This window comes from Trifolium pratense, linkage group LG5, assembly GCF_020283565.1.
Source record: "Trifolium pratense cultivar HEN17-A07 linkage group LG5, ARS_RC_1.1, whole genome shotgun sequence".
NCBI classification, from domain to species: Eukaryota; Viridiplantae; Streptophyta; class Magnoliopsida; order Fabales; family Fabaceae; genus Trifolium; species Trifolium pratense.
In genome coordinates, this window is record NC_060063.1 from 8,160,635 (window position 1) to 8,186,136 (window position 25,502).

At 33.4% G+C, this 25,502-nt stretch overlaps 1 protein-coding gene and 2 long non-coding RNA genes across 4 annotated transcripts; all 3 read right to left on the minus strand.

The window, feature by feature from the left end:
* Nucleotides 1–5,247: 5,247 nt before the first annotated feature.
* Nucleotides 5,248–6,860, minus strand: LOC123887009 (probable transcription factor At1g61730). The gene has a single exon (XM_045936274.1). The coding sequence runs from the start codon at nt 6,757–6,759 to the stop codon at nt 5,476–5,478; it is 1,284 nt and encodes a 427-aa protein (XP_045792230.1). The 5' UTR covers nt 6,760–6,860; the 3' UTR covers nt 5,248–5,475.
* Nucleotides 6,861–8,248: 1,388 nt separating this feature from the next.
* Nucleotides 8,249–21,507, minus strand: LOC123884816. Of its 2 annotated transcripts, XR_006800930.1 has the most exons (6): nt 20,952–21,507; nt 20,289–20,394; nt 10,739–10,981; nt 10,170–10,241; nt 9,073–9,144; nt 8,249–8,434 (listed from the first exon to the last, which is right to left on the minus strand). It is a non-coding gene; the product is annotated as an uncharacterized LOC123884816 (long non-coding RNA). The 2 variants fall into 2 exon arrangements; XR_006800929.1 differs by lacking the exon at nt 8,249–8,434 and having other exon boundaries at nt 8,934–9,144.
* LOC123884818 lies at nt 15,668–16,939 on the minus strand. The gene is made up of 2 exons (XR_006800931.1): nt 16,754–16,939; nt 15,668–15,911 (listed from the first exon to the last, which is right to left on the minus strand). It is a non-coding gene; the product is annotated as an uncharacterized LOC123884818 (long non-coding RNA).
* Nucleotides 21,508–25,502: the final 3,995 nt, after the last annotated feature.

Below are 25,502 nucleotides of genomic sequence, written 5' to 3' on the forward strand. Positions count from 1 at the left end.
TAAATTATATAGAAGGGAGTAAACAGTAATGTTGCTATTTGATAGGTAATTTTCATAACACGAGATCACGTGATAAAAAATGTCAAAACCACCACACTTCTTAGTTCAACATTACTCATGAACAATATTTTCACCAAGTATAAGTATGTATGACCTCTAACTCTTATTGAAAATAAATAAATAAGGAATACATTAAAAATAAAAAAGTAAAGTGATTTGTGACTAAAATTGTAACTCATATAATGAAAACTAAGATTTTATACGATGACACAATTAAAATAAAATATGATGCATCATTTCAATAAAAATTATTTTAATTTTGAACAACTTTTTTGTTTTTTACACATATATAATATTGAATATAACCATATCGTAAAAAGTATTTAACAATGTATTTTAATCGAATGTGTGATTATACTTATCACAATTATTATTTTTAATTATGTATTTTAATCGAACCCGTGCAACGCACGGGTTTACCCCTAATTTATATAATCTGGGAAACAGTTGATTACATGTTACCTAGTTTTCTTCTTTTTATTTTTTACCAAAAAACAATACTATTTATTTATTTAAATTAAGGTTAAATATATTTTTCTCACTTGTCCCACTAAAATTAGCAAAGTTTAGTTTTTGTAGTTATAAAAAAATCACATATTTTCATTCTAAAAAAAAGTATGTTTTTTTATGTTCCAGATGATCAATTTATGTTTATTTTAAGGGTTAAATATATTTTTAGTCCCTACATTTTGTCATATAGTTAAGAATAGTTCATATATTTTTTTTATGGTGAAAAAAAATGCTACGTTTTTTCCGTTATCAAAATTGGTCCTTGCCATTAATTTTTTTTAACAGAATGCTTATGTGGCGTAGTTAGCCAATAACGTTATGACACATGTCTTCTTCCACCATAATTATTGTTAATTTTTCTTAACAGAATGCTTACGTGGCGTACCATAGAAGGAAAAACGAGTTGGTGGAGGAAGAGAGATGGGGAAACATTTGGTGTGAAACAGTGCACAATAATTATGGTGGAAGAAGACACGTGTCATAACGTTATTGGCTAGCTACGCCACATAAGCATTATGTTAAAAAAAAATTAACGGCATGGACCAATTTTGATAACAAAAAAAAATGTAGGATTTTTTTTCACCACAAAAAAAAAATGTAGGAACTATTCTTAACTACAGGACAAAATGTAGGGACTAAAAACATTTTTAACCCTTATTTTAATGTCTATATTATGATCATTTTATGTTCAAGATGTATCTATATATTATGTTAAACCTAGATAAGTTTATATTATGTTGAAAAAATGTCAATTTTGTCCACTAGGAAATAAAAACAAACAGAAAATTTTTTGGGATGGAAACATTTGATTTTTATAGGAACGAACATTCGCTACATATCTTAAGTTAGACTAAAAATTCTAACTATTTGACTATTTGGCAAAAAGAATTTAAGGATACTTAAAATAGTACTTAAGTTTTTGAATAAATAATCTTCGACTTTTAAATGATAAAATATACAATTTTCAATATAAAATTACTATTATTATACACTAACAAATGTTTTAAGTACACATGTTAAATTTTCTCATTATTTATATCTATCATCGTCACTTCACAAAAGCAACAAGGATTTGCAATCCGCTTGGTTTTATTTATTTTTTAAAAATTGATCTATTATAGTGTGAGAGTATAATACTATGAGTGAAGAGAATTTACCTAAAAATATGGAAACGCGTATTTAAGATGTTCGCACTATATAGCAGTGCTCTTTTGAACTCTCCAAAACTTTTTATTTTCATCATCACTGTATCAATTTTTTTTTCCATACTTGATAGACTTTTTCAACAATCTCACCAAAAGCCGAGACTTTTTTGAACTCTCCAAAACTTTTTATTTTCAACATCACTATATCATTTTTTTTTCATTGCACTGTATCAAATTTCTTCTTCTTCTTTATTACTTTCGCAGTTCATCATCGTTGCACCCCTTCTTCTTTTCTTTGTTCACTTTTTCAAGAATCTCACCAAAAAACATGAGACTTTTTCAAACTCTCTAAGATTTTTTACTTTCATCATCATCATTATACCAGTTCTTCTTCTTCTTTACCTATCAAATATGTTTTTTTGTAAAAAATATATTTTAACAAATTCTACATCTTTTTTACAAACTTTTGATTCATTACAACTTTTTTCCAGCAATTTTTTTTTTCCTTACATTCATCTACCTCTGTTTCCCATCAATGGTGATAGTGGTTTTTATTTGTGATTGGAAACATAAAAATATAAGGGTTTTTTTTTTTTTTCTATTTGAATATTTGGATTTCCAAAAAAATATAATTTCTTTTATTAAAATTTATTGATTCTTTTAAATTTTTCCTAACATACAAAAGTTTCCTAATATATAAAGTCTTTTGAAAAAAATATCTCAAAATCCATTCAAATCATGTGTTAAAAATCTTGATTGTAAAAAAAGTCTTGTAAAAAAGTCTTTAAAATCTCACAAAACCAATATTAGGGGGGTGTATTGGATTGGGATTTCATGAGACAATTTTGGCAAAAAAAGTCTTGATGATTTTATGAGATTTTGTTGGACTATATTGATTTTGTGAGATTTTAAAGACTTTTTTACAGAGACTTTTTTACAATCAAGATTTTTAACACATGATTTGAATGGATTTTGAGAGATTTTTTTCAAAAAACTTTTTACAATCAAGATTTCATAATACTTTATATATTAAGAAACTTTTGTATATTAGGCAAATTTTAAAAGAATCAATAAATTTTAATAAAAAAAATTATATTTTTTTGGGAATCCAAATTTTTAAACAAAAAAAAAGCCTTACATTTTTTTCACGTATATGTTTCTAATCACAAATAAAAACCATTATCACCATTGATGGGAAAAGAAGCAGATGAAGGTAACGAAAAAAAATTTGCCGTAAAAAGTTGTATTGAATCAAAAGTTTGTAAAAAAGATGTAGAATTTGTTAAAATATTTTTTTGCAAAAAAACATATTTGATAGAAGAAGAAGAAGAAGAAGAAGAAGAACTGATATAATGATGATGAAAGTAAAAAATCTTGGAGAGTTTGAAAAAGTCTCAAGTCTTTTGGTGAGATTCTTGAACAAGTGAACAAAGAAAAGAAGAAGGAGTGCAGTGATGATGAACTATGAAAAAATAAAGAAAAAAAAATTGATACAGTGATGATGAAAATAAAAAGTTTTGGAGATTTCAAAAAAGTCTCAAGGCTTTTGGTGAGATTGTTGAAAAAGTCTATCAAGTGTATTTTCAACTAAAAAGTCTCTCAAAATCCATTCCATAGAAGAATCCATCAAAATCGGTAGACTTTTGAATACCAGTAGACATTTTAAAAGTAGTACCAAATCTCAATTGAATACCAACGGATTTTATTGCCCTGAAAAAAAAATCATGTTTGTCTTAATTGAATACCACAAGATTTATTTAACTTTTATAAAAGTCTTGATTGAATACCTCAAGATTTTTTTGTCATAAAAAAGTCTTTTAAAATCCCATGAAATCTCAATCCAATACACCCTCCTCCAACAAAATCTCAAGAAATCATCAAGACTATTTTTGCCAAAATTGTCTCATAAAATCTCAATCCAATACATCCCCCAAGTGTTTTTGTGGAATTAAAGTTTTAAGAAAGTTTAAGAGAGCACACACATGCAAAGGAACTTCACTTGTATCATAGAAGAAGAGTAGTAGACAAAAATTCTAGTAATGAAAAACGAAGAAGAGTATCAGAAAGTAAAACAGAACACACATTTGAACCATCCAAGTGAAGAAACATATCATTATTTCATGGGATTTGCAATTAAAGAGAAGAATACAAAAAGGGAAAGAGTTGAAACAAACAGGGCGCACTATTTGATGACAAAATGAGAAATATGAATCCACATTAAAGTGACCTATTGCAGAGAAAAAATGAATGAGAAATATGAATCCACATTAAAGTGGCCTATTGCATAGAGCAAATGAAGAGGCAAAACTTGGAAAAATGTGAAAAAAGGGACGTCAAAGGGATTGAATGTTTGAGCAGAGAATTCGGCAAAAGTTGTTAGACATATCTGCTACCAATTCTTATATATAAAATTATCATAACTTGATTGAAACTATGAAATCAATCCCTCAAACTATTCAAACTAGTAGTAGAACAAACAAACAGTCATACCTGCAATTTGTAGCTTCATCGACGCATAAAGGTAATCAAAATAGTTCAAATAACACAAGCAACAAAAGTTAAACAACCAAATGCATTGTTTGAAATCCATTTCAGAGAGCAAGTGCTTAAGCTATCTCTAACCACATATCAACCAAACATAACTAGAACAACATTATCATCATCAAAATAGAACAATGAGCAACGAAGCCTGAAGATAATCAAAATAGTTCAAATAACACAAGCAACAAAAGTTAAACAACCAAATGCATTGTTTGAAATCCATTTCAGAGAGCAAGTGCTTAAGCTATCTCTAACCACATATCAACAAAACATAACTAGAACAATATTATCATCATCAAAATAGAACAATGAGCAAATTATCTAAACAGAACAAGTGGTTAAGCTATATTTCTAACCATATATCCAACCAAACATAACTAGAACAATATTATCATCATCAAAACATAACAATGAGCAAACTATCTAAACTATTTGTAGTTAATAGTCAATAACCAAGCATACCATAGATGTTAACCCCCAAAAAAATGACCATAGAGGCTCAAAACTATACAAAAATTCTAGTAATGAAAAAACAAAGAAGAGTATCAGAAAGTAAAACAGAGCAAAGAATTGAAACAGCCCACACTATTTGATGACAAAAATGGGAAATATGAATCCACATTGAAGTGGCCTATTGAAGAGAGAAAATGAAGCCGCAGTTTCGGAAAAAAGGGAATTATTTTATTTTAACTTGATTGAAACTATGCAATCAATCCTTCAAACTAGTAGTAGACCAAATAAACAGTCATATATGCTATGCTAACATTTCTTAGATCACATTCTAAACAGAAACCTTCACATTGAAACTATACAATGAAACCTTCACATTTCTAAAACAATAGTATTATCATCATCATCATCATCAAAACAGAACAATGAGCAAAATATCTAAACAGAACAAGTGCTTAAGCTATATTTCTAACCACATATCCAACCAAACATAACTAGAACAATATTATCATCAGCAAAACAGAACAATGAGCAAAATATCTAAACAGAAAAAGTGCTTAAGTTCATATAGTTAATAGTCAATAACCAAACATACCATAGATGTTAACCCCCCAAAAAATGACCATAGAGGCTCAAAACTATCCAAAACAAGCAACTGATAACCACCAAAAATATACCTAATCAGTTGTAAAATCCAAATAGCCTCAAAATTATCCAAAACAAGTCATAGATTAACTAAAAAAACTATACATAAGATAGATAGATAATCCTAATGGATTGATTTCTTGAGTTCCTCCAATATTTCCCTAGAAAGCTCTTTCACAAACTGCGCCAGATTCATTAAAACCTCCAATTCGGTGACATGAAGGCGCCTCCATTGGCGCTCCATTTCAGCCCTACTGCTTTCAGCAATCATTTCCAATCCCTGTTTCACAGCATCCTTGTTCAAAGCAGACAAACCCATATCAACACCAAAACGACAAATTTCTTTCAAAATGACATTATTATCAGAAACACTTTCCACATTTCTAGAAGAAGAACCAATGTGCTTAACTTTAACATTAACATCTTTCTTTGGACTTTTCACATCAACAGCTTTTCCATTTTCTTCTCCAGCAACATTCCCACCATTGTTTCCCCATTTAATCTTTTTGAAGAGTTCTAAAGCTTTCTTGTCATGGGGTTTAATGAAATTATCACATGATTCATATTTCTCCCTTAGACCACGAATTTTTCGCTTAAGTTGCTCATTAGTCACCGTAGCACCAAGCGAGTTCTTCACAAAATCATGAAAAGAATCTATATTCTTCGAAGGATCCTTTCCAGTTTTGGAAAGGAAGTCAGCAACTCCTCTCAGAATAGCGAGTTCATCGCCTTCACTGAAGATTCTACCACCAGCAGCGGCAGAAACAGTTTCTTTGCCTTTGGAACGTTTTGCAGCATTTCCATTGGCGTTGTTGTCGTCGTTAGCACGTTTGTTCCCAGATTTAGGAGTGGTTTGGGCTTGAGCTGATGATTGGGCCTGTGGTTGGGTTTTGATGGGCTTGGAAGCGTGTTGTTGTTTGAGTTTAGTGTCATGAGGTGTAGTGGGTTTCGGTTCGGAATCCGCAGAATCGGATCCGGATTCGGATTCGGATTCAGCAGAAGCAACAGATTTAGGGTTAGGGTTTGAATTTGGGGTAGAAGGTGTAGGGTTTTGGGAAGCAGCAGGTTGAGAATGTTGAAGTTCTTCAGATGAAGAATCTTCTTCTTCGGATTCGGATTCAGCAGAAGCAACAGGTTTAGGGTTAGAGATTGAGGTAGAAGGTGGAGGATTTTGGGATGCAGGTTGAGAATGTTGAAGTTCTTGTTCAGATGAAGAATCATCTTCTTCTTCTGATGAAGAATCTTCATCTCCTATTTCTTCTTCTCCTTCGACCACTGCTGGTTGTTTTTGAGATGAACAAGGCAGCTGGATATAATAATTTTTCTCGTCGTCGGAAGACTCGGAGGAGGTGGCGGAGGCGGTGGCGCTGGGTGGATCGTCGATGAGGAGGCTTTTGCTCGGAGCCATCGAGAACGGTTTGGGATTAGGGTTTCTGTGGGTGGAAGTGGGAGTGTGAGTGAGGTGTTCAGTGAGTGAGGTGTTCAGTGACAGAGGAGGAGTGAAGTGAAAAGGTCTCAACTCTCAACATACTATATATATATATAAGAAAAGAAGAGTTTTTTTTTTTAAATATTTTTTTATTGATTGTACCAAATTAAAGTATACTGGTATCGGACCACATGAAAAAATAGCGGTTAGTTGATAAGTTAGGTGATAATTGATGACCAATAGTTTTTAGTTTAAAGTTGATGATAGCTGATAAGGTAAAATTAGCAGTTCAATTAGTTGATAATGTAAAATGACATAAAAGAATATTCTTAACTCGTAATAAAATTGATATTAATTTAAGGGGGGATATATTGACTCCAAGAGTAACTCAAAAGAATTACTCCATATCCTTACCCTTGATTATATTTTAATCCAATGGACTAATATCAATGCTCATTAATAATCATGGACTTCTTCTTCCTTAACCATTCCTCACAAATATTTAAAGTTTCCTTTTCTATTTATCGTCAAAATTTATAGCCTCCTATTATTATCACTAGTATCCTGACCCGTGCCAAGCACGGGTAAAAATACGAATTAAAGTGAGTGTATATTTTAGTTACAAAAGAAAAAATTAGTATTGTTAATAGTGTTAATAATAATTATTTTACAATTATCTTTGAAGGATTTAAATCTTATTCATTTTGGTTACAAAGTCAAGCTCTAACCCAAATATGAACTTAGATCCTCTCTTTCAATCAATTTTGTTCCACTTTCTCCTTTACTAATTTGTGCCTATCTCTCTAATACTTTTTCTCTTGTTTTTTAAATTTATTATATTTTATTAATTTCATCCCTCCTCTTACACTTGTATTCTTGAAGGAGGTAGAAATGTGGAAGGAGATGATCAACCTCCGCAGATATGATATCTCTTGAACATAATTTTAATACAAACAGTTCAAGAGAAAGAAATTATATAAAATTATTGGGTAACTGTCTTAAGAAAGAAAAAAAAAAAAAGGACTATTGAGATACTCTATCCACATTAACGTTTCAAATAACTCAGTTGTCTATATAGATTGTACTAATCACCTCAAGGATCTTTGCGTGCATCACCAAATATTGAAGTGTAAAGCAATTGGGAGAAAAAAAATCTGAACTGACTTATACGCTATGGTATGGGCAAAAAAAATAGAATTGTAGTGAAGTGTACAACATATCCATATTGTTAACAATACAACAATATGCACATATACTTAAAATCAGAGAAACATAACATTACTATAGTAGAGAAGAGAAATATAACGCAATAGTTTTTAGCCAATAATAACATTATTTATTACTCATTACTATGGTATAAAAGCTTTTTCATTCTACAATAAAGTTTTGAGTGGAGTTTAAACTAACAATAACAAAATGTTCAGTAATACTTTCCTACACAATAGAAAAACATAAATGATAAAGGAAATTAAAGAATACAATAGAAAAATCTTCTCATAAAGCATGCATTTGTCCCTACCAATTCACCACAGCCTTTTTCGGCTATACTCGTAAACCTAACATTATTCTTCACTCTCGGTCTTTTAAGAAGATAAGAAAAGCATGACACTCAAAAGAAAAATCCACCAGAAAAAAAATCCACCAGAACAGTTGCCTCCACCTATTTAATGAAGAGCTTAAATCAATATAAAAATGGGTTTATGAAGTGCTTAACCATGCCTCATAATTTCAAAGAGTCAGCAACAACATTATATATTAATCTTATAATCAAAGAGTCAAAATCCTTAAACTTAATAACAACATTTACCAAGTACAATATAAAATTTCTACAGAATGAAACTTTTCTTGATAAAGTGTGAATCACCCCTTGATTTACAATGCTTCTAGATTCTTCAATCTTGTCTTGCCCAATGACTCATTTATTACACAATCATAAAAGACAGCATTTCAATACATTCAGTATCTCTCAGAGCTCATGTTTTGTTACAATTCAAATTTGAAATTGAAGTTTGATCAAGAACCAAGCATATAAGAAAGTTGAGATATGTAGTACAATTTGATCAAATTTGAAACTACGGTTTGATCAAGAACCAATCATTAAGACAAAGAAGACACGATTTTGTAAAATTGTAAATTTTTAAAGTGACTATTGATTTAGGATATCTTCCAAAGCAGAAGTATAAAAGTTTAATTTCTAATAAGCCAAGTCACATGTTTAGAAGAGAAAGAAAAAAAAATAAAAAAAGGGAGGGGGGGGTGTTAGAATATAACTAAATCTTGGAAGGACTTAACCTTCAAAAAGTGAACAACCACAAATGTCACTGTCTATCTTCCCTGTAGCTAGAAAGTTTTTCAATTATGCACCTGGAAGCCAAACAGAATAAATTGAAACTCATTACTATGGGTAAAATGAATAAAATTAAGATTTAAATAAATAAAACCATATTTTGTAAAAAATAAATAAACAAAGCCATATAGAAATCAGTTAAATTTATCATAAAACATGAACAAATTGACACCTCAACTTTCCTAGTTTAAAAAGTTCTCTTCCATGTGTCAGTATTAATCTGAAAAGCACAAAAATCCTCCAACTTTGTGGAAGCTTAAAGAAAAAGTTTGATCCTCCAAGAATGCAATAAATAGTAAAATTATGTTGGTGCTATGGCAGTAAACTCCATAAAATTCAAACAGAAAGCCTATACAAAAATAAGACATTGATCATAGATAAGTTCAAGCATGAAAAATTAATGCTCTAAAATCCAAAATATAAAGAAGGTGAGCCTTTTTAAATTGATTGAATAAATTGTTATTGTGGTTGATGCTTTGCAAGACTAAGAAACAGTAACCAACAATAACTAAAGGGAAGCAATTTGAAATTTAGTTAAATGTCATTAAGTATAGGAAAACAACACATGTAGGAGCAAAATATGCCTACCAAGAATATAGATGGCTTATAATCATCTTAATGAACTTATCATTCAAACATACTCTTCATGCAAGTTACCAGCCCTTTTTTATCATGTAATTTGTTTCTCATAAACCAAAATTAGTAAATAAACACTAAAGACTTTCACCAAAACCACTACTTTGCTGCTTCAAACACCACCAACGCACCACATATGAGTAAACATTTTCTGCTTACCCTAATGGCGGCGCTGCAACTAAAACACTACCATGAACAGCTTTGGCAAAGAATGTCAAAGTTATAGTGATATGATCAGCCGCAATCATCAATATACAATACCATTTAAAAAAAATATATACATTGTACATGAGGTGCATTTTTTAGAGATGAAAATTGCCATGAAAATAAAAAATAAGATTATAAACTTCACATCAGAGTTATTTATTACCTGATATAATGATAAAGAATAGCAAGTATAAAGTACCTCATGAGTCATGAACATATTTCCCATGGCAATTTGAGCCTCCATCCTTTAATTATAGAGCTTTATGGACACCTTTACAAAGACTATTCTTGTTAGTCACATGCAGCTAAATATCACTTCAATAAACTTTGGGTTCATTGTATTTTACAGGTTTATATATAAAAATAGTTATCAAAAGAAATTAATGAGAACTTTTATCAATATATACTTGATTCAATGGAGATGAAGTTTCTACAACCCCATTAAAAAAAAAAAAAAAGCTTCTACAACCAGTAGCACATGTGAGTAAGATAATAATATCTATTTCATTAATGATTTGTTTGCATTGATATTGACTGCAAAGTATTTCATGCTAATTCATCTACATAAGGACACATAGTCACATAAGGAGAGGCACAAAATATCTCAACTCAAAACAAAGGATTTTGTTCATATAGAAGGAATATATAATGCAACAAACTTCAATGGATAAATTATCCATAAGCATTTAATCATGAAAATATGTAATTACAAATTTCTGTAAGAAATTCAGAAGAAAAGATATTAGAGGGAAAGAGAAAGTAGATTACTTGGGATACATCACAGGAAGTCAGGAATGATGCCGCGACTTTCAAAATGGTGATATTCTCAAAAGCCAAAGTGTTGTGAAGGAGGGTTGTAGGGTTGCAGTACCGCTGCCACTCTCAGCATTGAAAGTTGAGTTTCGGGTGCATAAATTGGCCATGGTTACAACGATGGAACTGCAAGAGATGCACCGCCATCAGTATGTTCCTAACAATGTTATATAGCCGCACATTCTGTTTAATGCATCACTGGTGAACAACCCATTGTTATTCCTTGTTAGAAATCGCACAAAGGCACAAATTAAATATAGAGAATAATCAACATCACACAGATTATTAGAATAAGAGATTTGTTTGTAATAAAGGTGTAATTAGAATTAGTTTTAACCATTGCTGATGTGGCAAGGGTTGTTATGAGTCAGTTACATACTGCTGACATGGCACTAGGATTGGTCAAGTCTTAGCATAGGTGGCAGTGCCAACTGGTGTAAGAATGAAGCTCTATTTAAAGAGCTCTCACAACTGTAATCACATGATGAATCAATTCTAATCAAAAAGAAAATTCCCAATGTTAAAGCTAATCAATTTCTAACATGGTATCTACGAGTCCTTAGGGTTCAATTTAGGATTCAATTCATTGCTTCCGCAACACAACAACACGGATCTTCATCTTCTTCGCCATGGCCGCCGAACATTCAACCGAAGAAACTCCGATCAAAGACGCCACCGTCGACATCGATCTTCCTTCCACCGCCGCACCGTCGAGGAAATCAGGTTTAACTCATTCACTCACCATTAAACTTGACGATAAGAATTTTCTTCTCTGGTCTCAGCAAGTTAATGGCGTCATTACGGCGCATAACCTTCACCGATTCGTTGTGAATCCTCAAATTCCACTACAATTCGCGTCTGTAACGGATCGTCTTGATGGAAAGAACTCTGAAGAATATCAGAAATGGTTATTCAAAGATCAAACCTTATTCACCTGGCTTCTTTCAACTATGTCTGATAGTGTTCTTCCTCGCGTGTTAAGCTGCAAGCACGCACACGAAGTATGGGACAAAATCCATAGATACTTCAACTCAGTTCTCAAATCGCGTGCTCGCCAACTCAGATCGGAACTGAAGAACACAAAGAAACTCTCAAGATCGGTAAATGAATATCTCCTTCGTATTAAATCTATTGTCAATTCATTAGTAGCTGTTGGTGACACTGTATCTGAACAAGAACAAGTAGATGCAATCTTAGAAGGATTGCCAGAAGAATTCAATCCGTTTGTAATGATGGTATATAGTCGCTTTGAGACGCCAACAGTAGAAGATGTTGAAGCACTTCTTTTGCTTCAAGAAGTACAATTTGACAAATTTCGCCAAGAATTAGCGAATCCAAGTGTCTCAGCAAATGTAGCGCACAAAGAAACCAAAGTTAACAACTCTGAAATGGATGCTGAGGATCAAGAATCAGGCACTGAGCATTACAATGTTACTGCATCACGTGGTAGGGGGCGAGGTAAAGGAAAAGGCAAAGGGCGAGGCAAGGCTCCATTTGTGCCAAACACAGGCAAAGTTCAATGTCAAATTTGTGGGAAATCAAACCATGACGCTGCAAATTGTTGGTTCAGGTATGATCCTCCAAACTCTAGGCCTAATGCACGTGGTCACAATGCTGGCTTTACCTCTCGTCAGCCACACTACAACCCTTATCCCCGTCCCTCTGCACACCTAGCTATACCACAATACTACAACCCTATCCCAGATATGGACACCATCTCTACTGCATCTTGGTATCCTGACTCAGGAGCTTCACACCATCTCACATTTAATCCCAATAACTTTGCTTACCGTGTGCCTTATCAAGGACAAGACCAAGTCTCAATGGGAAATGGCCAAGGTGTGTCCATTCAATCTCTAGGTCATTCAAATTTTACTTCTCCTTACAATCAAAATGTGCATTTAAAACTCAATAATCTACTGCATGTTCCTACAATATCTAAGAATTTACTTTCTGTTAGTAAGTTTGCACAGGATAATTGTGTCTTTTTTGAGTTTCATCCTCATTTCTGCTATGTAAAATCTCAGGATTCTAAGCAAATTCTACTCAAGGGCATAGTTGGATCTGATGGCTTATACAAATTCCAGCCCTTTGACTTCACTCACAATTTGGACACCAATTCCAACTCTCAATCAAGTCCTGTTTCTGCATTACATCAGTCTGCTAGTCCAATGTCTAGTCAAATTTCTGTTTTCAATAAAGCTGTGCATTGTAACAATGCTTTGTCCAATAGAAATATAGATAGTACTTTTTACACATGGCACCTAAGATTAGGCCATGCTCACAGTAAAGCTGTAGAAACTGTTTTGAAATGGTGTAATATCCCTTATTCTAATAAAAGTGCTATTATTCCTTGTGTTTCTTGTTGTGCTGGTAAATCTCATAGACAATATGCACCTCTCTCCAACACTAACTATACCAAACCTTTTGAAGTAATTCATTGTGACCTATGGGGCCCAGCTCCATTTGTGTCTTATTATGGCTATAATTACTACATTACCTTTGTGGATACCTACACAAAATACACATGGATCTATTTTCTTAACCAAAAGTCAGATGCTTTAAAAGCTTTTACCCAGTTCTTAGCATACATTAAAAACCAATTTCAAGCTTCTGTCAAAGCTCTCCAATCTGATTGGGGAGGTGAATTCAGATCCTTCACTTCTTTACTTAATTCATTTGGTATCCAACATAGATTGACATGCCCTCACACATCTCACCAAAATGGGACTGTTGAGAGAAAACATAGACAAATAGTAGAAATGGGACTCACATTACTATCTCAAGCATCCATACCCCTAAAATTTTGGGACCACAGTTTTACACAAGCTGTATACCTAATAAACAGGTTACCATCCAGTGCTTTACCCTCCTTCAAATCACCTTATCATGCTCTGTTTAATGCTTGTCCTGACTACACTCAAGCAAAAACCTTTGGGTGCCTATGTTTCCCTCATTTGAGACCTTATAACAAGAATAAACTACAGTACAGATCTAGCCCTTGTATATATCTTGGCATATCTCCTCAACACAAAGGCCATAAATGCCTTGATGAACATGGCAGAATCTATGTATCTAAAGATGTCAGTTTTTATGAGTCTCAATTTCCTTATACAACTTTGTTCCCCACTAATTCTAACAATCTATCTACACACAGCAACAATCCTACTCCCTCACCCTTACTTGCAGTACAACAAAACCTACCTCTCACAATCACTCAAATCAACTCCTTAATCTCTCAACCTGAAACTTCATCACCACCCAGTAATCAAACCACCCACTCCTCTATTTCCACTCCACCTTCTATATCAAACAACAACAATCACCCTATGATTACAAGAGGTAAAACAGGTCATCTTAAACCCAAAACCTTCACAGCAAGCATTGAACCAACAACAATCAAAAGTGCCTTATGTAACACCCCCTTTTCAGAGACTGAAAAGAAGAGCGTCACAGTTCTCTACCCAAATTTAAATGCTTAAATACAAGCAAATAAAATTATGCTGGTTTATTTTTGGTAAAGGAAAAGTATAAGTGAGAAATGTTCTCGAATATAAGTACTATTATTTTTATTTAAGAAAGTTTTCAAAATTCTCTTTATATAAATTATTTAGTAAGTCCATAAATAATATGCATCACTTATATCAAACAATCATCTAGTAATTTTGCTCAAAGGATTTTCAAATATAAAACATTTTCATTTCACATAAGTATCTTACAATTTTTCAATATGAAATAATAAAAGATAAATTCCTACAAAAGACTCTAACCCACAAATGATCACAAGCTGGTCAAACACTAAGATACATGTCACCTAGAGAGTACTCCAATGACGTCATCAATACATATCAAAGAGATCTTTCTCTTTAGGCTCCAAAGATAAACTAGATCACTAATCAACACTAACGGTCCTTGTATTATAATTAATGTCTCTCACAATCACGTTTTCCTTTTCTCAATGAACTTCAACTTGAGTTCTTAGAATCCTGCACTAACTGTTGTAAGGGGTGAATCACTCGTACACAAGTTACCATCGTGATGATGTCACAAGGTTACAGATAATATTATACAAGTATATACATTTATTTAATAGTATATATACATAACTGAGTATCTAATCATGTATTTAATTAAATAGAATCAAGTAGTCAAATAGTCACATATAGTCAAATAATCACAAAGTGAATTACATAAACATTATATCATCATCACTAATCAACAATTAGTCAGACAAGGAAAATCAAATATATCAATCATCAAATATATCAAACATCGAAATTGAATCATTTAAAATGTATATAAAATCTAATCATAATTCTTCACTCGAAGTTAGTCTTCTAATTTGGTTAGTATTATCTTTATTCAACCTACTCCATGGAGACCTCTATTATGAGCGTAAGGCCGTTTCAACTGCCATAACATGGTCGTTTGCAAATCAACATATATCAAATATGTCTCAACCATTCTGGCCCGAGCGCTACACCTTATTATAGATAGTCCTGCACAGTCAGGTTTCACCACGTCGGGTTATATGATTTCCTCCAGTCAGAGTGGCTATCTCTGACTATTGGTAGGAGTTCAAAACGCCGGTGATCCCCATTAGGTCTTGAGGCGACCCAGCCGAACCTATCCTCAGTCTTACATACATTATCGTACTGTAAGAAACACCCTGTTTTGCTCTTCACCTATCAAAGGTGATTAATTATTTAACTCTTCAACTTAATTTGTCTTTGTCAATATCTAACTTGACATATTAATCCTCACTCATAATAAAACTTATGAGATCACCTCAAACTTTCACCATAAATACTCAACCACATAGATATTATTATAAATAAACAAACCAAAGACATAGATAATTTATTTACTCTTTTTCACAAAACATTTTCAAATCATATCATTGCAGAAGATTTATTCACATAAACTCAAACCAAATCAAATCACTCATCATTTTGCATATACTTTAATGAATATAAATTACTATATAAAGTACACAACACCCCTAATTATAACTAATAATATATATACAAGTAACACATTTCTTGTGCTCATCGAAACTTATTATTAGCGATTCCCTTACCTCGAAGCTTTCCAAAATAACTCCAGCAATCACCTTCATCTAGGACACCTATTAACTCATCAAAACAACTATTTCTTAACTAACTATACTTATAATTAATAGTCTTTAAAGTGTTAAAGTAAATTCAAGTTCATATACTAGAAATATATAGAAATCAAACACAGTATTATTAATAAAGAAACTTGTATGTCATTTGTTTCCTATGTATATTTTTAAGGGTGTATATGACTTAAGATCATGCAAAAAAAAAATACATATTAAGTATCATGTTCCAGTTTGTCTACCGGTTCCTAAATTGGTTTAGATATGAAATCATTTGCATTAAAATTAAAAGGTAAGAAATGAGAGAGGAAATAAACCGAATGATTATAGAGAAGAATATATAGTTAAGTGAGGAAAGTAATGCATCAGTATGAACTAGAGTACAGGGGATCGGAAGTTTGTTTAAATTAAGCTTAAGTTTGGAAATTAACAGCTTGAATCAAATTTTAGTTAGACATTATCAACTAAATATTCATGACTATGAGTTTCAACATGATTATCCCTTCAAATCATGAGTATCAAAGCTTTGTTTTTCTTTTAGAAATCAACTCTAGACACAATTGTTCCTAATCACAAGACATAATTAAAAGCAAAACAAGAGAAATGGAATTTCATCATTCTTGGAGTACATGATCATGATTCCAGGTATTGCCTAGTTTTCATAGCTAAGATACTTTGTTCTTCATGGAATTTTGTGGAAAGGCTCATGTATATGTAACAGATGCTAGGCTAATGAAAAGATGAAAGAATTTATGAAACTAAGCTAATATAAATAAGAAATGGAAGAAAAGGGAATTAAAAGAAAACAAACAAAAGAACAAAGAGAGAATAAGAAAGAAGTTACTAACTTCAATTGTATGCAGAGAGGAAGAGCAGAGCTGGTGTGTAGAATTAGTGAGGAGATGGTTGCTATTTATAGGAGAGTTTGGATGATTTGTGTGGACAATTAGGAGACCACATTTTCACTTCCATTTGTGTAGAAAGTTAAACCACGTTTTTACTTTCACTTAAGCCCACGTTTTCACTTATACTTGTGGAGGAGAATTAAGCCACCATTTCATGCATATGTGTTATTCTTAAACATTCATTCTTATCTCTTAACTTTTATTTAATTTTTTTCATTTTATTTTAATAACATGAATGATAAAATTAATGACACTATCTTTACGTAGATATTTTTGTGATCTCAAAAATATTTTTCTTTTCTTTTTCTGGGATAAAAATTTATACTGTTGAGTAAACTACTATTCGAAATTCGGTAGAATTTTAAGCCCAAACTTTTATCATAGCCTACTAAAATATTTTATGATTGATTTCTAAAATTACTTTTGTTAAACTCACAGTCTAGAAAAATATTAATTATCAGTCTACACAAGGTAAAAATACTATCAAAGCACACCTAAAATAATTCGGAAATATTAGGTATCACAATATTTTTATAAACTATTTATTTTTAAGGGTGTATACTTTTACACTACTAGTTCTGAAATTTAAACCATAGCTTTCATTAAATTAATAGATTAGATTTATAAGTTTTCTTTATCTAAAGTTCATTTCCAAGAAAATAATTATTTAAACATTCTCACACCTTAGACACGTAACTAGGACTAACATGATATTGTATACTATTGTGAAAATATAACTAAATCATCAAATTTATTTTATAAAAATACTTAAATTAATAATATAAAGAAAATATTAGTTTATAAAATTTGGGGTGTTACACCTTAGCTAGTCCACAGTGGCTGCAAGCTATGAAAAGTGAGTACAAGGCCTTAATGGACAATAACACTTGGTCCCTAGTACCTCTCCCACCTCACAAGAAAGCTATTGGGTGCAAGTGGATATTTCGGGTAAAAGAAAACCCTGATGGATCTGTCAACAAATACAAAGCTCGTCTAGTTGCCAATGGTTTTCTTCAAACTCCTGGCTTTGATTTTACAGAAACTTTTTCTCCTGTCATCAAGCCAGTAACAGTAAGGATCATTCTCACGTTAGCAGTCACCTACCGGTGGTCAGTACAACAAATTGACATCAATAACGCCTTCCTAAATGGGTTACTACAAGAAGAAGTGTACATGTCACAACCTCCTGGATTTGAAGCATCTGACAAAACATTAGTATGTAAACTTCACAAATCACTATATGGCCTAAAACAAGCCCCACGTGCTTGGTATGAAAGGCTTACTCAAACACTTCTTCAAATGGGATTTGTCAAAGGCAAATGTGACCCTTCTTTACTTGTGCATCATCAACATGGAGCTTGCACCTATGTTCTAGTGTATGTGGATGATATTCTCATCACTGGTTCAGATTCACAACTTGTTAAGGATCTTATTCACAAGCTCAACATCAAATTTGCTCTCAAACAACTAGGTGAAGTAGATTATTTTTTGGGTATTGAAGTTCACCACAAACCATCAGGTGGTCTGCTACTGCATCAGTCAAAATATGTGAAAGACCTCCTTGTCAAAACCAATATGGAGAATTGTAAACCTATTGGTTCACCCATGGTCAGCAGCTGCAAGCTCAGCAAATTTGGCACTGATGTCATGACAGATCCTACACTGTATAGATCAACAGTTGGAGCACTGCAGTATGCAACTTTAACAAGACCAGATATATCATACAGTGTCAACAAAGTGTGTCAATTCATGGCACATCCACTAGAGTCTCACTGGAAGGCAGTAAAACGAATCCTTAGGTATCTAAAAGGCACTCTCAACTATGGCCTACTGCTGCAGCCTTCTCCCTCCAGTCCTCCCTTCTCACTCAGAGCATATAGTGATGCAGATTGGGCAACTGACCAAGATGACAGGAGATCAACTTCAGGCTCCTGCATTTATTTTGGTTCTAATTTAGTTTCATGGGGCTCTAAGAAGCAGCAACTAGTGGCCAGGTCCAGCACTGAAGCTGAATATAGAAGTATGGCAAACACTACAGCAAAACTACTTTGGATTCAGTCCATTTTACAAGAGCTACAAGTTCCTTGTCACCCTCCAACTCTACTCTGTGATAATCTCAGTGATGTGTCTCTTGCACACAACCCTGTCCTTCATTCAAGAACCAAGCATATTGAATTGGACATACATTTTGTGAGAGAAAAGGTTCTGTCAAAGCATCTAAATGTACTCCATGTTCCTGCAGCAGATCAGCTAGCTGATCCTCTCACAAAGCCTTTGTCTCCATCAAACTATGCCTCCATAAGGTCCAAACTCAAAGTGTTTCCTTGCTGTGAAACCCCTTGTGTTTGAGGGGGGAATATTAGAATAAGAGATTTGTTTGTAATAAAGGTGTAATTAGAATTAGTTTTAACCATTGCTGATGTGGCAAGGGTTGTTATGAGTCAGTTACATACTGCTGACATGGCACTAGGATTGGTCAAGTCTTAGCATAGGTGGCAGTGCCAACTGGTGTAAGAATGAAGCTCTATTTAAAGAGCTCTCACAACTGTAATCACATGATGAATCAATTCTAATCAAAAAGAAAATTTCCAATGTTAAAGCTAATCAATTTCTAACACAGATTCATGCTTACACACTATGAAAATATAAAATACCTTTAAATCCATTATAGCAATATAGTCATTGTAATATGTAAACCATGATGACTAATATTTTAGGCATAAGTTAGAGTATAGATGGTACAATACAAAACAAACATTCAAATACTTAGTTCTGTAAATACTTAGTTCATCACAGAGCACATGGTTGAATATAAGTGTAATTTAAAATTGTAATGGAAACATCTAAATGAAACATTTAAAAGGTATACATGAGAATGAATGTGAGAGGAAATCTTACTCTCATATGAGCTTTAAGAACATTACTATAATTTTGAAAATTTACAAACAGAACATTAAGTTCACATGTCATAGATGACTGAACTAAATGATATACCATTCCTAATTTTAGAAGGGTATTATTATAGTAAATTCCATCTATATTATCCAATTATTGACACCTCTAACTTTTTTCTGGAATATCTATTGAGCAATTGACCAAAGATTGTAGCAAGTAGTGCTTCTAAACAATCTCAAGATTCTTAAGTTGCTTTAATTGGTATGATCTGAATTTCCAATGTATTCCACAAACACGCAACCTCAATCAGTTATGATCATGGCAATACATTGAAAAATTGAATAAAAAACTTACTAAACTCAATTTAAAGATTTCATACAAATAAGGGCATCTATCTCCTACTGGGCTCAAACTAAAGAAGGTCAAGCAAAAAATGCACACCAACACTTCTAACACATTAAAATTAACCTAACTTAGCAAACATAAGAGCCATAAACCTAACATAAATCACAAAATGTATAACCATGAATTCTCTAAAAAAAAAAACAGACAAATGATCAAGATGAAAGGAGCATGAACACACCATGAGTGAAGCCTACTGCAAGTTCTCCAAAGAACTTGATTCGCAGGTGACATAGTGCTAAGTAAGCTTAGTCCCTTTGTAATGGATCTTAACATTTCTCACAAGGCTGGAAAGGAGAATCACAAACATTATGATTTGTGCCAATATAAGATTATATCAGGCTAAAAACATTTGGTCAAGTGGTGATGAACATAATTATACAAATCTTCATTTATGTGTAATTGCATCCTGCTCATTGCATATGGTTACCTAATCTATAAAACATAAATTATAGGGAATTTTTAAAGCGAAAAGACTAAATGCGAAGCTTTTAAAATGATTCAACTTGAAATAAATAGAATAAAATGATGTAGAAATACAAAACTTATATCAACATCTGTAGGTCAATGATCCTATGAGAAAACATTCCATCATTCCTCAAAAACAAAAGATACCATGGTGCATCCTCAAGCATAATACCAATAACACAAAATAAAGCATCAAATTATATATATCAGAAATGTAACACAATAAGTTATTACTAATAGCATTACATATGAGGAACTGGTGGTCTATTTGTTGCTATAATAATAAAGCTATTAATTCAAAATCATCCAAAATATGTTTTTAAGACCACAAATTAGCAAAGCAATTTGATAAAAGTGAGAACACTAATTTAATTACCTGAAGCTATATTTCATTCTATCAATAACTTTGAAATCCTTTTTAACTTTTGAACTCACTTTCTCCACCCTTGTCATGTGATTCAATAAGTCAAATTGATTGCGATTGACGTCATTGATCCACAAAAATGTCGCAAATCTCTCACCTGTTCAATTGAACATAATATTAAATAAAAATCAAAACAAAACGAAATCGAACGAAAGCAGAGCAATCACAATAGCAAAGATAACGGTGCAAGGAGGCGAGAGAAGGGAGATGATGCGTGGAGGACGACGGCGTTGGGGCGTGTTAGAAGGCTGAAAATTTCAGGATAAAGACAGCATAGTGCAGACAATGGCGAGAGAAAGGTGAAGACGCAAGGAGGACGGTGCTTTTAGGCGTGTCGAGGAGGACGACGCCAGAAGAAACACATATCGATGGATGAGGGTTTTGAAAAATCACCATAAACTGATGCGGAGAGTAAGGATGTGTGGGCTGTAATTGAACATTTTGAATTGAAGCACAACATTAATGCATTTAATATTGAATCAAGGAGACAGCGGAGTGGCTAGCTATATTGACTATTTCTTCTCTTAAAATTCATATGTATATAAACATTAAATGTGAGGAATGAGGTTGAATGAGGAGAGGAGAGAGAAAGGGAAATAAGTCTGGCTTTTTACATATTATAGATTATAGATTATAGATTATAGATATAGATTATAGATATAGATTAACGTTTTACTTTGTTTATCAAACAAAAATAATTAACGTTTTACTTTTTTGTTTCCATTAATTAAAGAGCAAAATTATTTCACAGTTTTCTTTTAACTTTGTGAAACATTTTTATGAACAACCGAACCGATTCACAAACCAAATTTTCGTATCTCGCTAGATATAATCATTTTTCTGGTAAATTGGATCATATGTGGTCTTTCATCTTCAGAAAAATAAAATATAGAAATAGAAAAAAATATGCGGTTAAATTTAATGGTTTGATTAAAAAAAAAAAGAACTCGGTGGTAAACTAATGACTAGAGTGAACGCAAAGTAATGCAATGCAACAACTAGTCATTGAAGAAATTTAGATGAAGAGGATATAAGTTTTTTTTTTTTTGGAAAAAGGAGGATATAAGTTTTAGAAGAATAATTGTGAACATAATAATAATGATGAACATGAATGTTAAGCAAAAAAAGAAAACCGTGATTATTGGACTAATAAAAGGAAGGAAATCATAAAACATTGTGGGAATAGTTAAAAAAATGAGGTCACATGATTAGCAATTAAAATTGAATTTAATCCTTTAGATTAAAATAAAATGAAGGGTGAGGATGTGGATTAACTCTAATGACTTACTCTTGCAGTCAATATATCCCTCCTCTTAATTTAATATTTAAAATACTTTAATTATTTATATTTATTTATTTATTTTGATTATTTATTTATAATTAACTTTTAGACATTTATATCTGGACTCGGCAAGGATCCAAAACACATTTGTCACGGCCCAATAGCTAGAAGCCCAATAGATTCAGATCTAAACCACACAAAGGCGGGGAGGAGCAGCAGATGGCGCCATTAATATCAAAGGCGGTGGAAGTCAAAATATCACCACTCCCACGACCTACCACCACCGCACATCATGAAGAAGGTAACTGCCGCTACCTCAATGATCACACGACGGAGAAGAGAGTGGTGGAGAACGTGGCCACAATATTAGGGGAAGAAGGAACCCAAAGTCTATAAATAGCACTTCATATGTCTTGTAAAGCTAATGGACTTTTTCGGTCCAAAGTATCAGTCTTATTCACGAAATATTAATAATATAACCCCCCTTTAGTGTTCATAAGAACATTTTGGCGCCCACCGTGGGGCTGAGGTAAAACAATTTCCCAACCTATCACAAAGATCTAGAGGAAAATGATAAGCATCTTCACATGGCTTGAGATCACAACCACCATGAAAGTCTCAATGATGCGACTCTGCAAGAAGTCGTCCAAGAGATACGACGCCTACGAGCTCATATGGCGGCCATAGAGGCAGTGAAAACAGAAGAAAGAGAAAAGGCGAAAAAGGCCGCAAAACATGAAGAAGATGAGGGAATTGTGGAATCTTAACCCTTGGTACAAGATTTATGGGAAACTCAAGTCCAGGAGGGTTTCAAAACTCCTCATCTTCCTTCCTTTGATGGAAAAACTGACCCGTTAGAACACCTAATGGTTGTAGGTGTTGGAGTAAGCCCTAAAAGCCAATCTATTTTGATAGAATCGTCTTTTGTATGATGACTTTTTGATTTATATATATATATAAAGGCATTTCTTTATTATGTTTGTATGTCCAAAATGATAAAGTCCCTAGAATAGTTGAATCCATTTAACTATTCTTAAAGTATCTGTAGTCGAGTTTTATTATGAATTGAGATAATAATAAAACATAGAGACTATTATGAAGATAGACTGATGATCACATCTCATGGATCATAGGATAAGAAGTTATCAAGTCTTGACATAGGTATAAATATTAGGAGTAATATTTATACTGGATTGACCCGCTATGAGAGTACTACATATAATGTTATGCAAGATGTCATAAGTTGCTCTCATGGTGATAGTGGTGTATACCACACTCCGACCTGAAACCACTATGGACCCTAAATGTAGAGTCAGGTACTTTGTTGCTGATCAAACGTTGTTCGTAACAGGATAACCATAAAGACAGTTAATGGGTACTTCACAAAGCATGTTGAGGGACATGAGTGACCTAGATGGAATTTGTCCGTCCTGCATAACAGGATAAATGTCTAAGGGCCCAATATTGAATCGAACAAGGGTGACACATTGTATGCCTTGTGTTCAATATAGACATAGGGGCAAAAGGGTAATTATGCACATAAGCATTATCACGGATAAGGCTTGTCAGATCACAAGACAATTCCGTGATTTGGGTAGCAGTGATGTGTTGCTAGATACCGCTCACTGTTTGTTATAATTAAATGTATAACTGCCAACATTACGGAAACCTACAAGGACAGCCTAGTGTGAGATAAGGAACACCGTAAGGTACGGTGTACCTCAGATGAATATGGAGATGTGATAAGGGTATCACGGTAATTAAATAAGCGATACACCATATGGTATGGTGAGGGAGCGTCCATGTGTACATGACATATGGGGCAAGCGCCCCTTTGGTTATTTAATGAAAAGGGCTTTAGTGTAATTTGTGCCCAATGACAAGTGTTTTTGTCTTGGTGCACAAGACAAGGAATTCTATAAATAGAACCCTTGTGATAGTGAGAAAATGACTTGAAGCAAATTCTCTTGCTAAACCCTAAATCCTAATTCCTCCCACCTCTCACTAGAAACCTTCATCCTTGGAGCTAGCACTCTTCTTGAAGGTTGTTGTTCGTGTGGACTAGCTAGAGGCGTTGCCGTTCATCTTCAACGCTCGTGATCAATTTTGATTGTGAATCAAATCTCATCCTTCATAAGAGGTAAAAGTTCTTAACACGAATCATGCTCATTCGTAAGGATCAACAAAGGAAAATTTTAAATTCCACTGCCTTTTTAATCACTATTTTCCTTCAGTAGGCACACAAACCCCCATTGTAAATTCCCCGAAACATTTAAAATGCAAGCTTTTGTCTGGAACGTTTAAGGATGTTGCGTTACGCTAGTACATGAACCTTCCAAAAAATTCAATTGAGAATTATGCTGATTTCCATAAGAAGTTCATCCACCAGTTTGTCGGATTCAAGCATGTCAAAGTAACCTCAACCAGCCTTTTTTCGATTCGCCAAAATCATGCGGAGCCACTCTGCGACTATTTGGCGAGATTCAATGTGGCCGCCATAAAAGTTTCAAATCCCAACCAGGAAATGTTCGTGGCAGCATTTCATAACGGCCTCAGGGCGGGGCATTTCAATGAGTCTTTGGCTCAGAAGCCTGCCTCTGCAATGCAGGAAATAAACAAAAGGGCATAGTGTTACATTAAAGGAGAAGAGAGTAACACAGAAAAGCGAGAGAGAGACGCTAGAGAAAGAGATTATGCCAGCAGGCGAGGAAAAGGTCCGGACAATCAAACAGCAGAGGCATTGTCCTCACCAGGAATCGACATGGAAAGGACACCACAGGAAACTATACTACCAACAACAAAGGCATGATGACAGGAACTATCCCCCATATAGAAATTACACACCCCTCAATAAGACCAAGGTGCACGTGCTGCAAGAGATTCTAACAATCGGTTTGGCAAACCTCCCTCCTAGTAGGGATAAGGGCACCTTAATGAGCCTTGATGGAAATGCTTGGTGTGTGTACCACAGGTGCAAAGGCCACACAACAAAAAGATGTTTTCGGTTAAGGGATCTTATTGAAGAATTAATCAAAAGCAGTCAGCTAAGGAAATTCATATAAGATGCCGCCCAAGGGAGAGTTGTGGTACCCAAAGCGCCTAGACGAGAGTAGAAGGATCCACCCGGAGGTGAGGAGGATCCTCGAAGTCAAGAATAGCATTGAACACCATCGCTAGGGATTTTCTGGAGGAGGCGAGTTCAGTTCTGCCAGAAAGTGATA

Excerpts from the sequence above, each read along its gene's own strand:
- LOC123887009 (XM_045936274.1), bottom strand. The coding sequence starts at position 6,759 with ATGGCTCCGAGCAAAAGCCTCCTCATCGACGATCCACCCAGCGCCACC.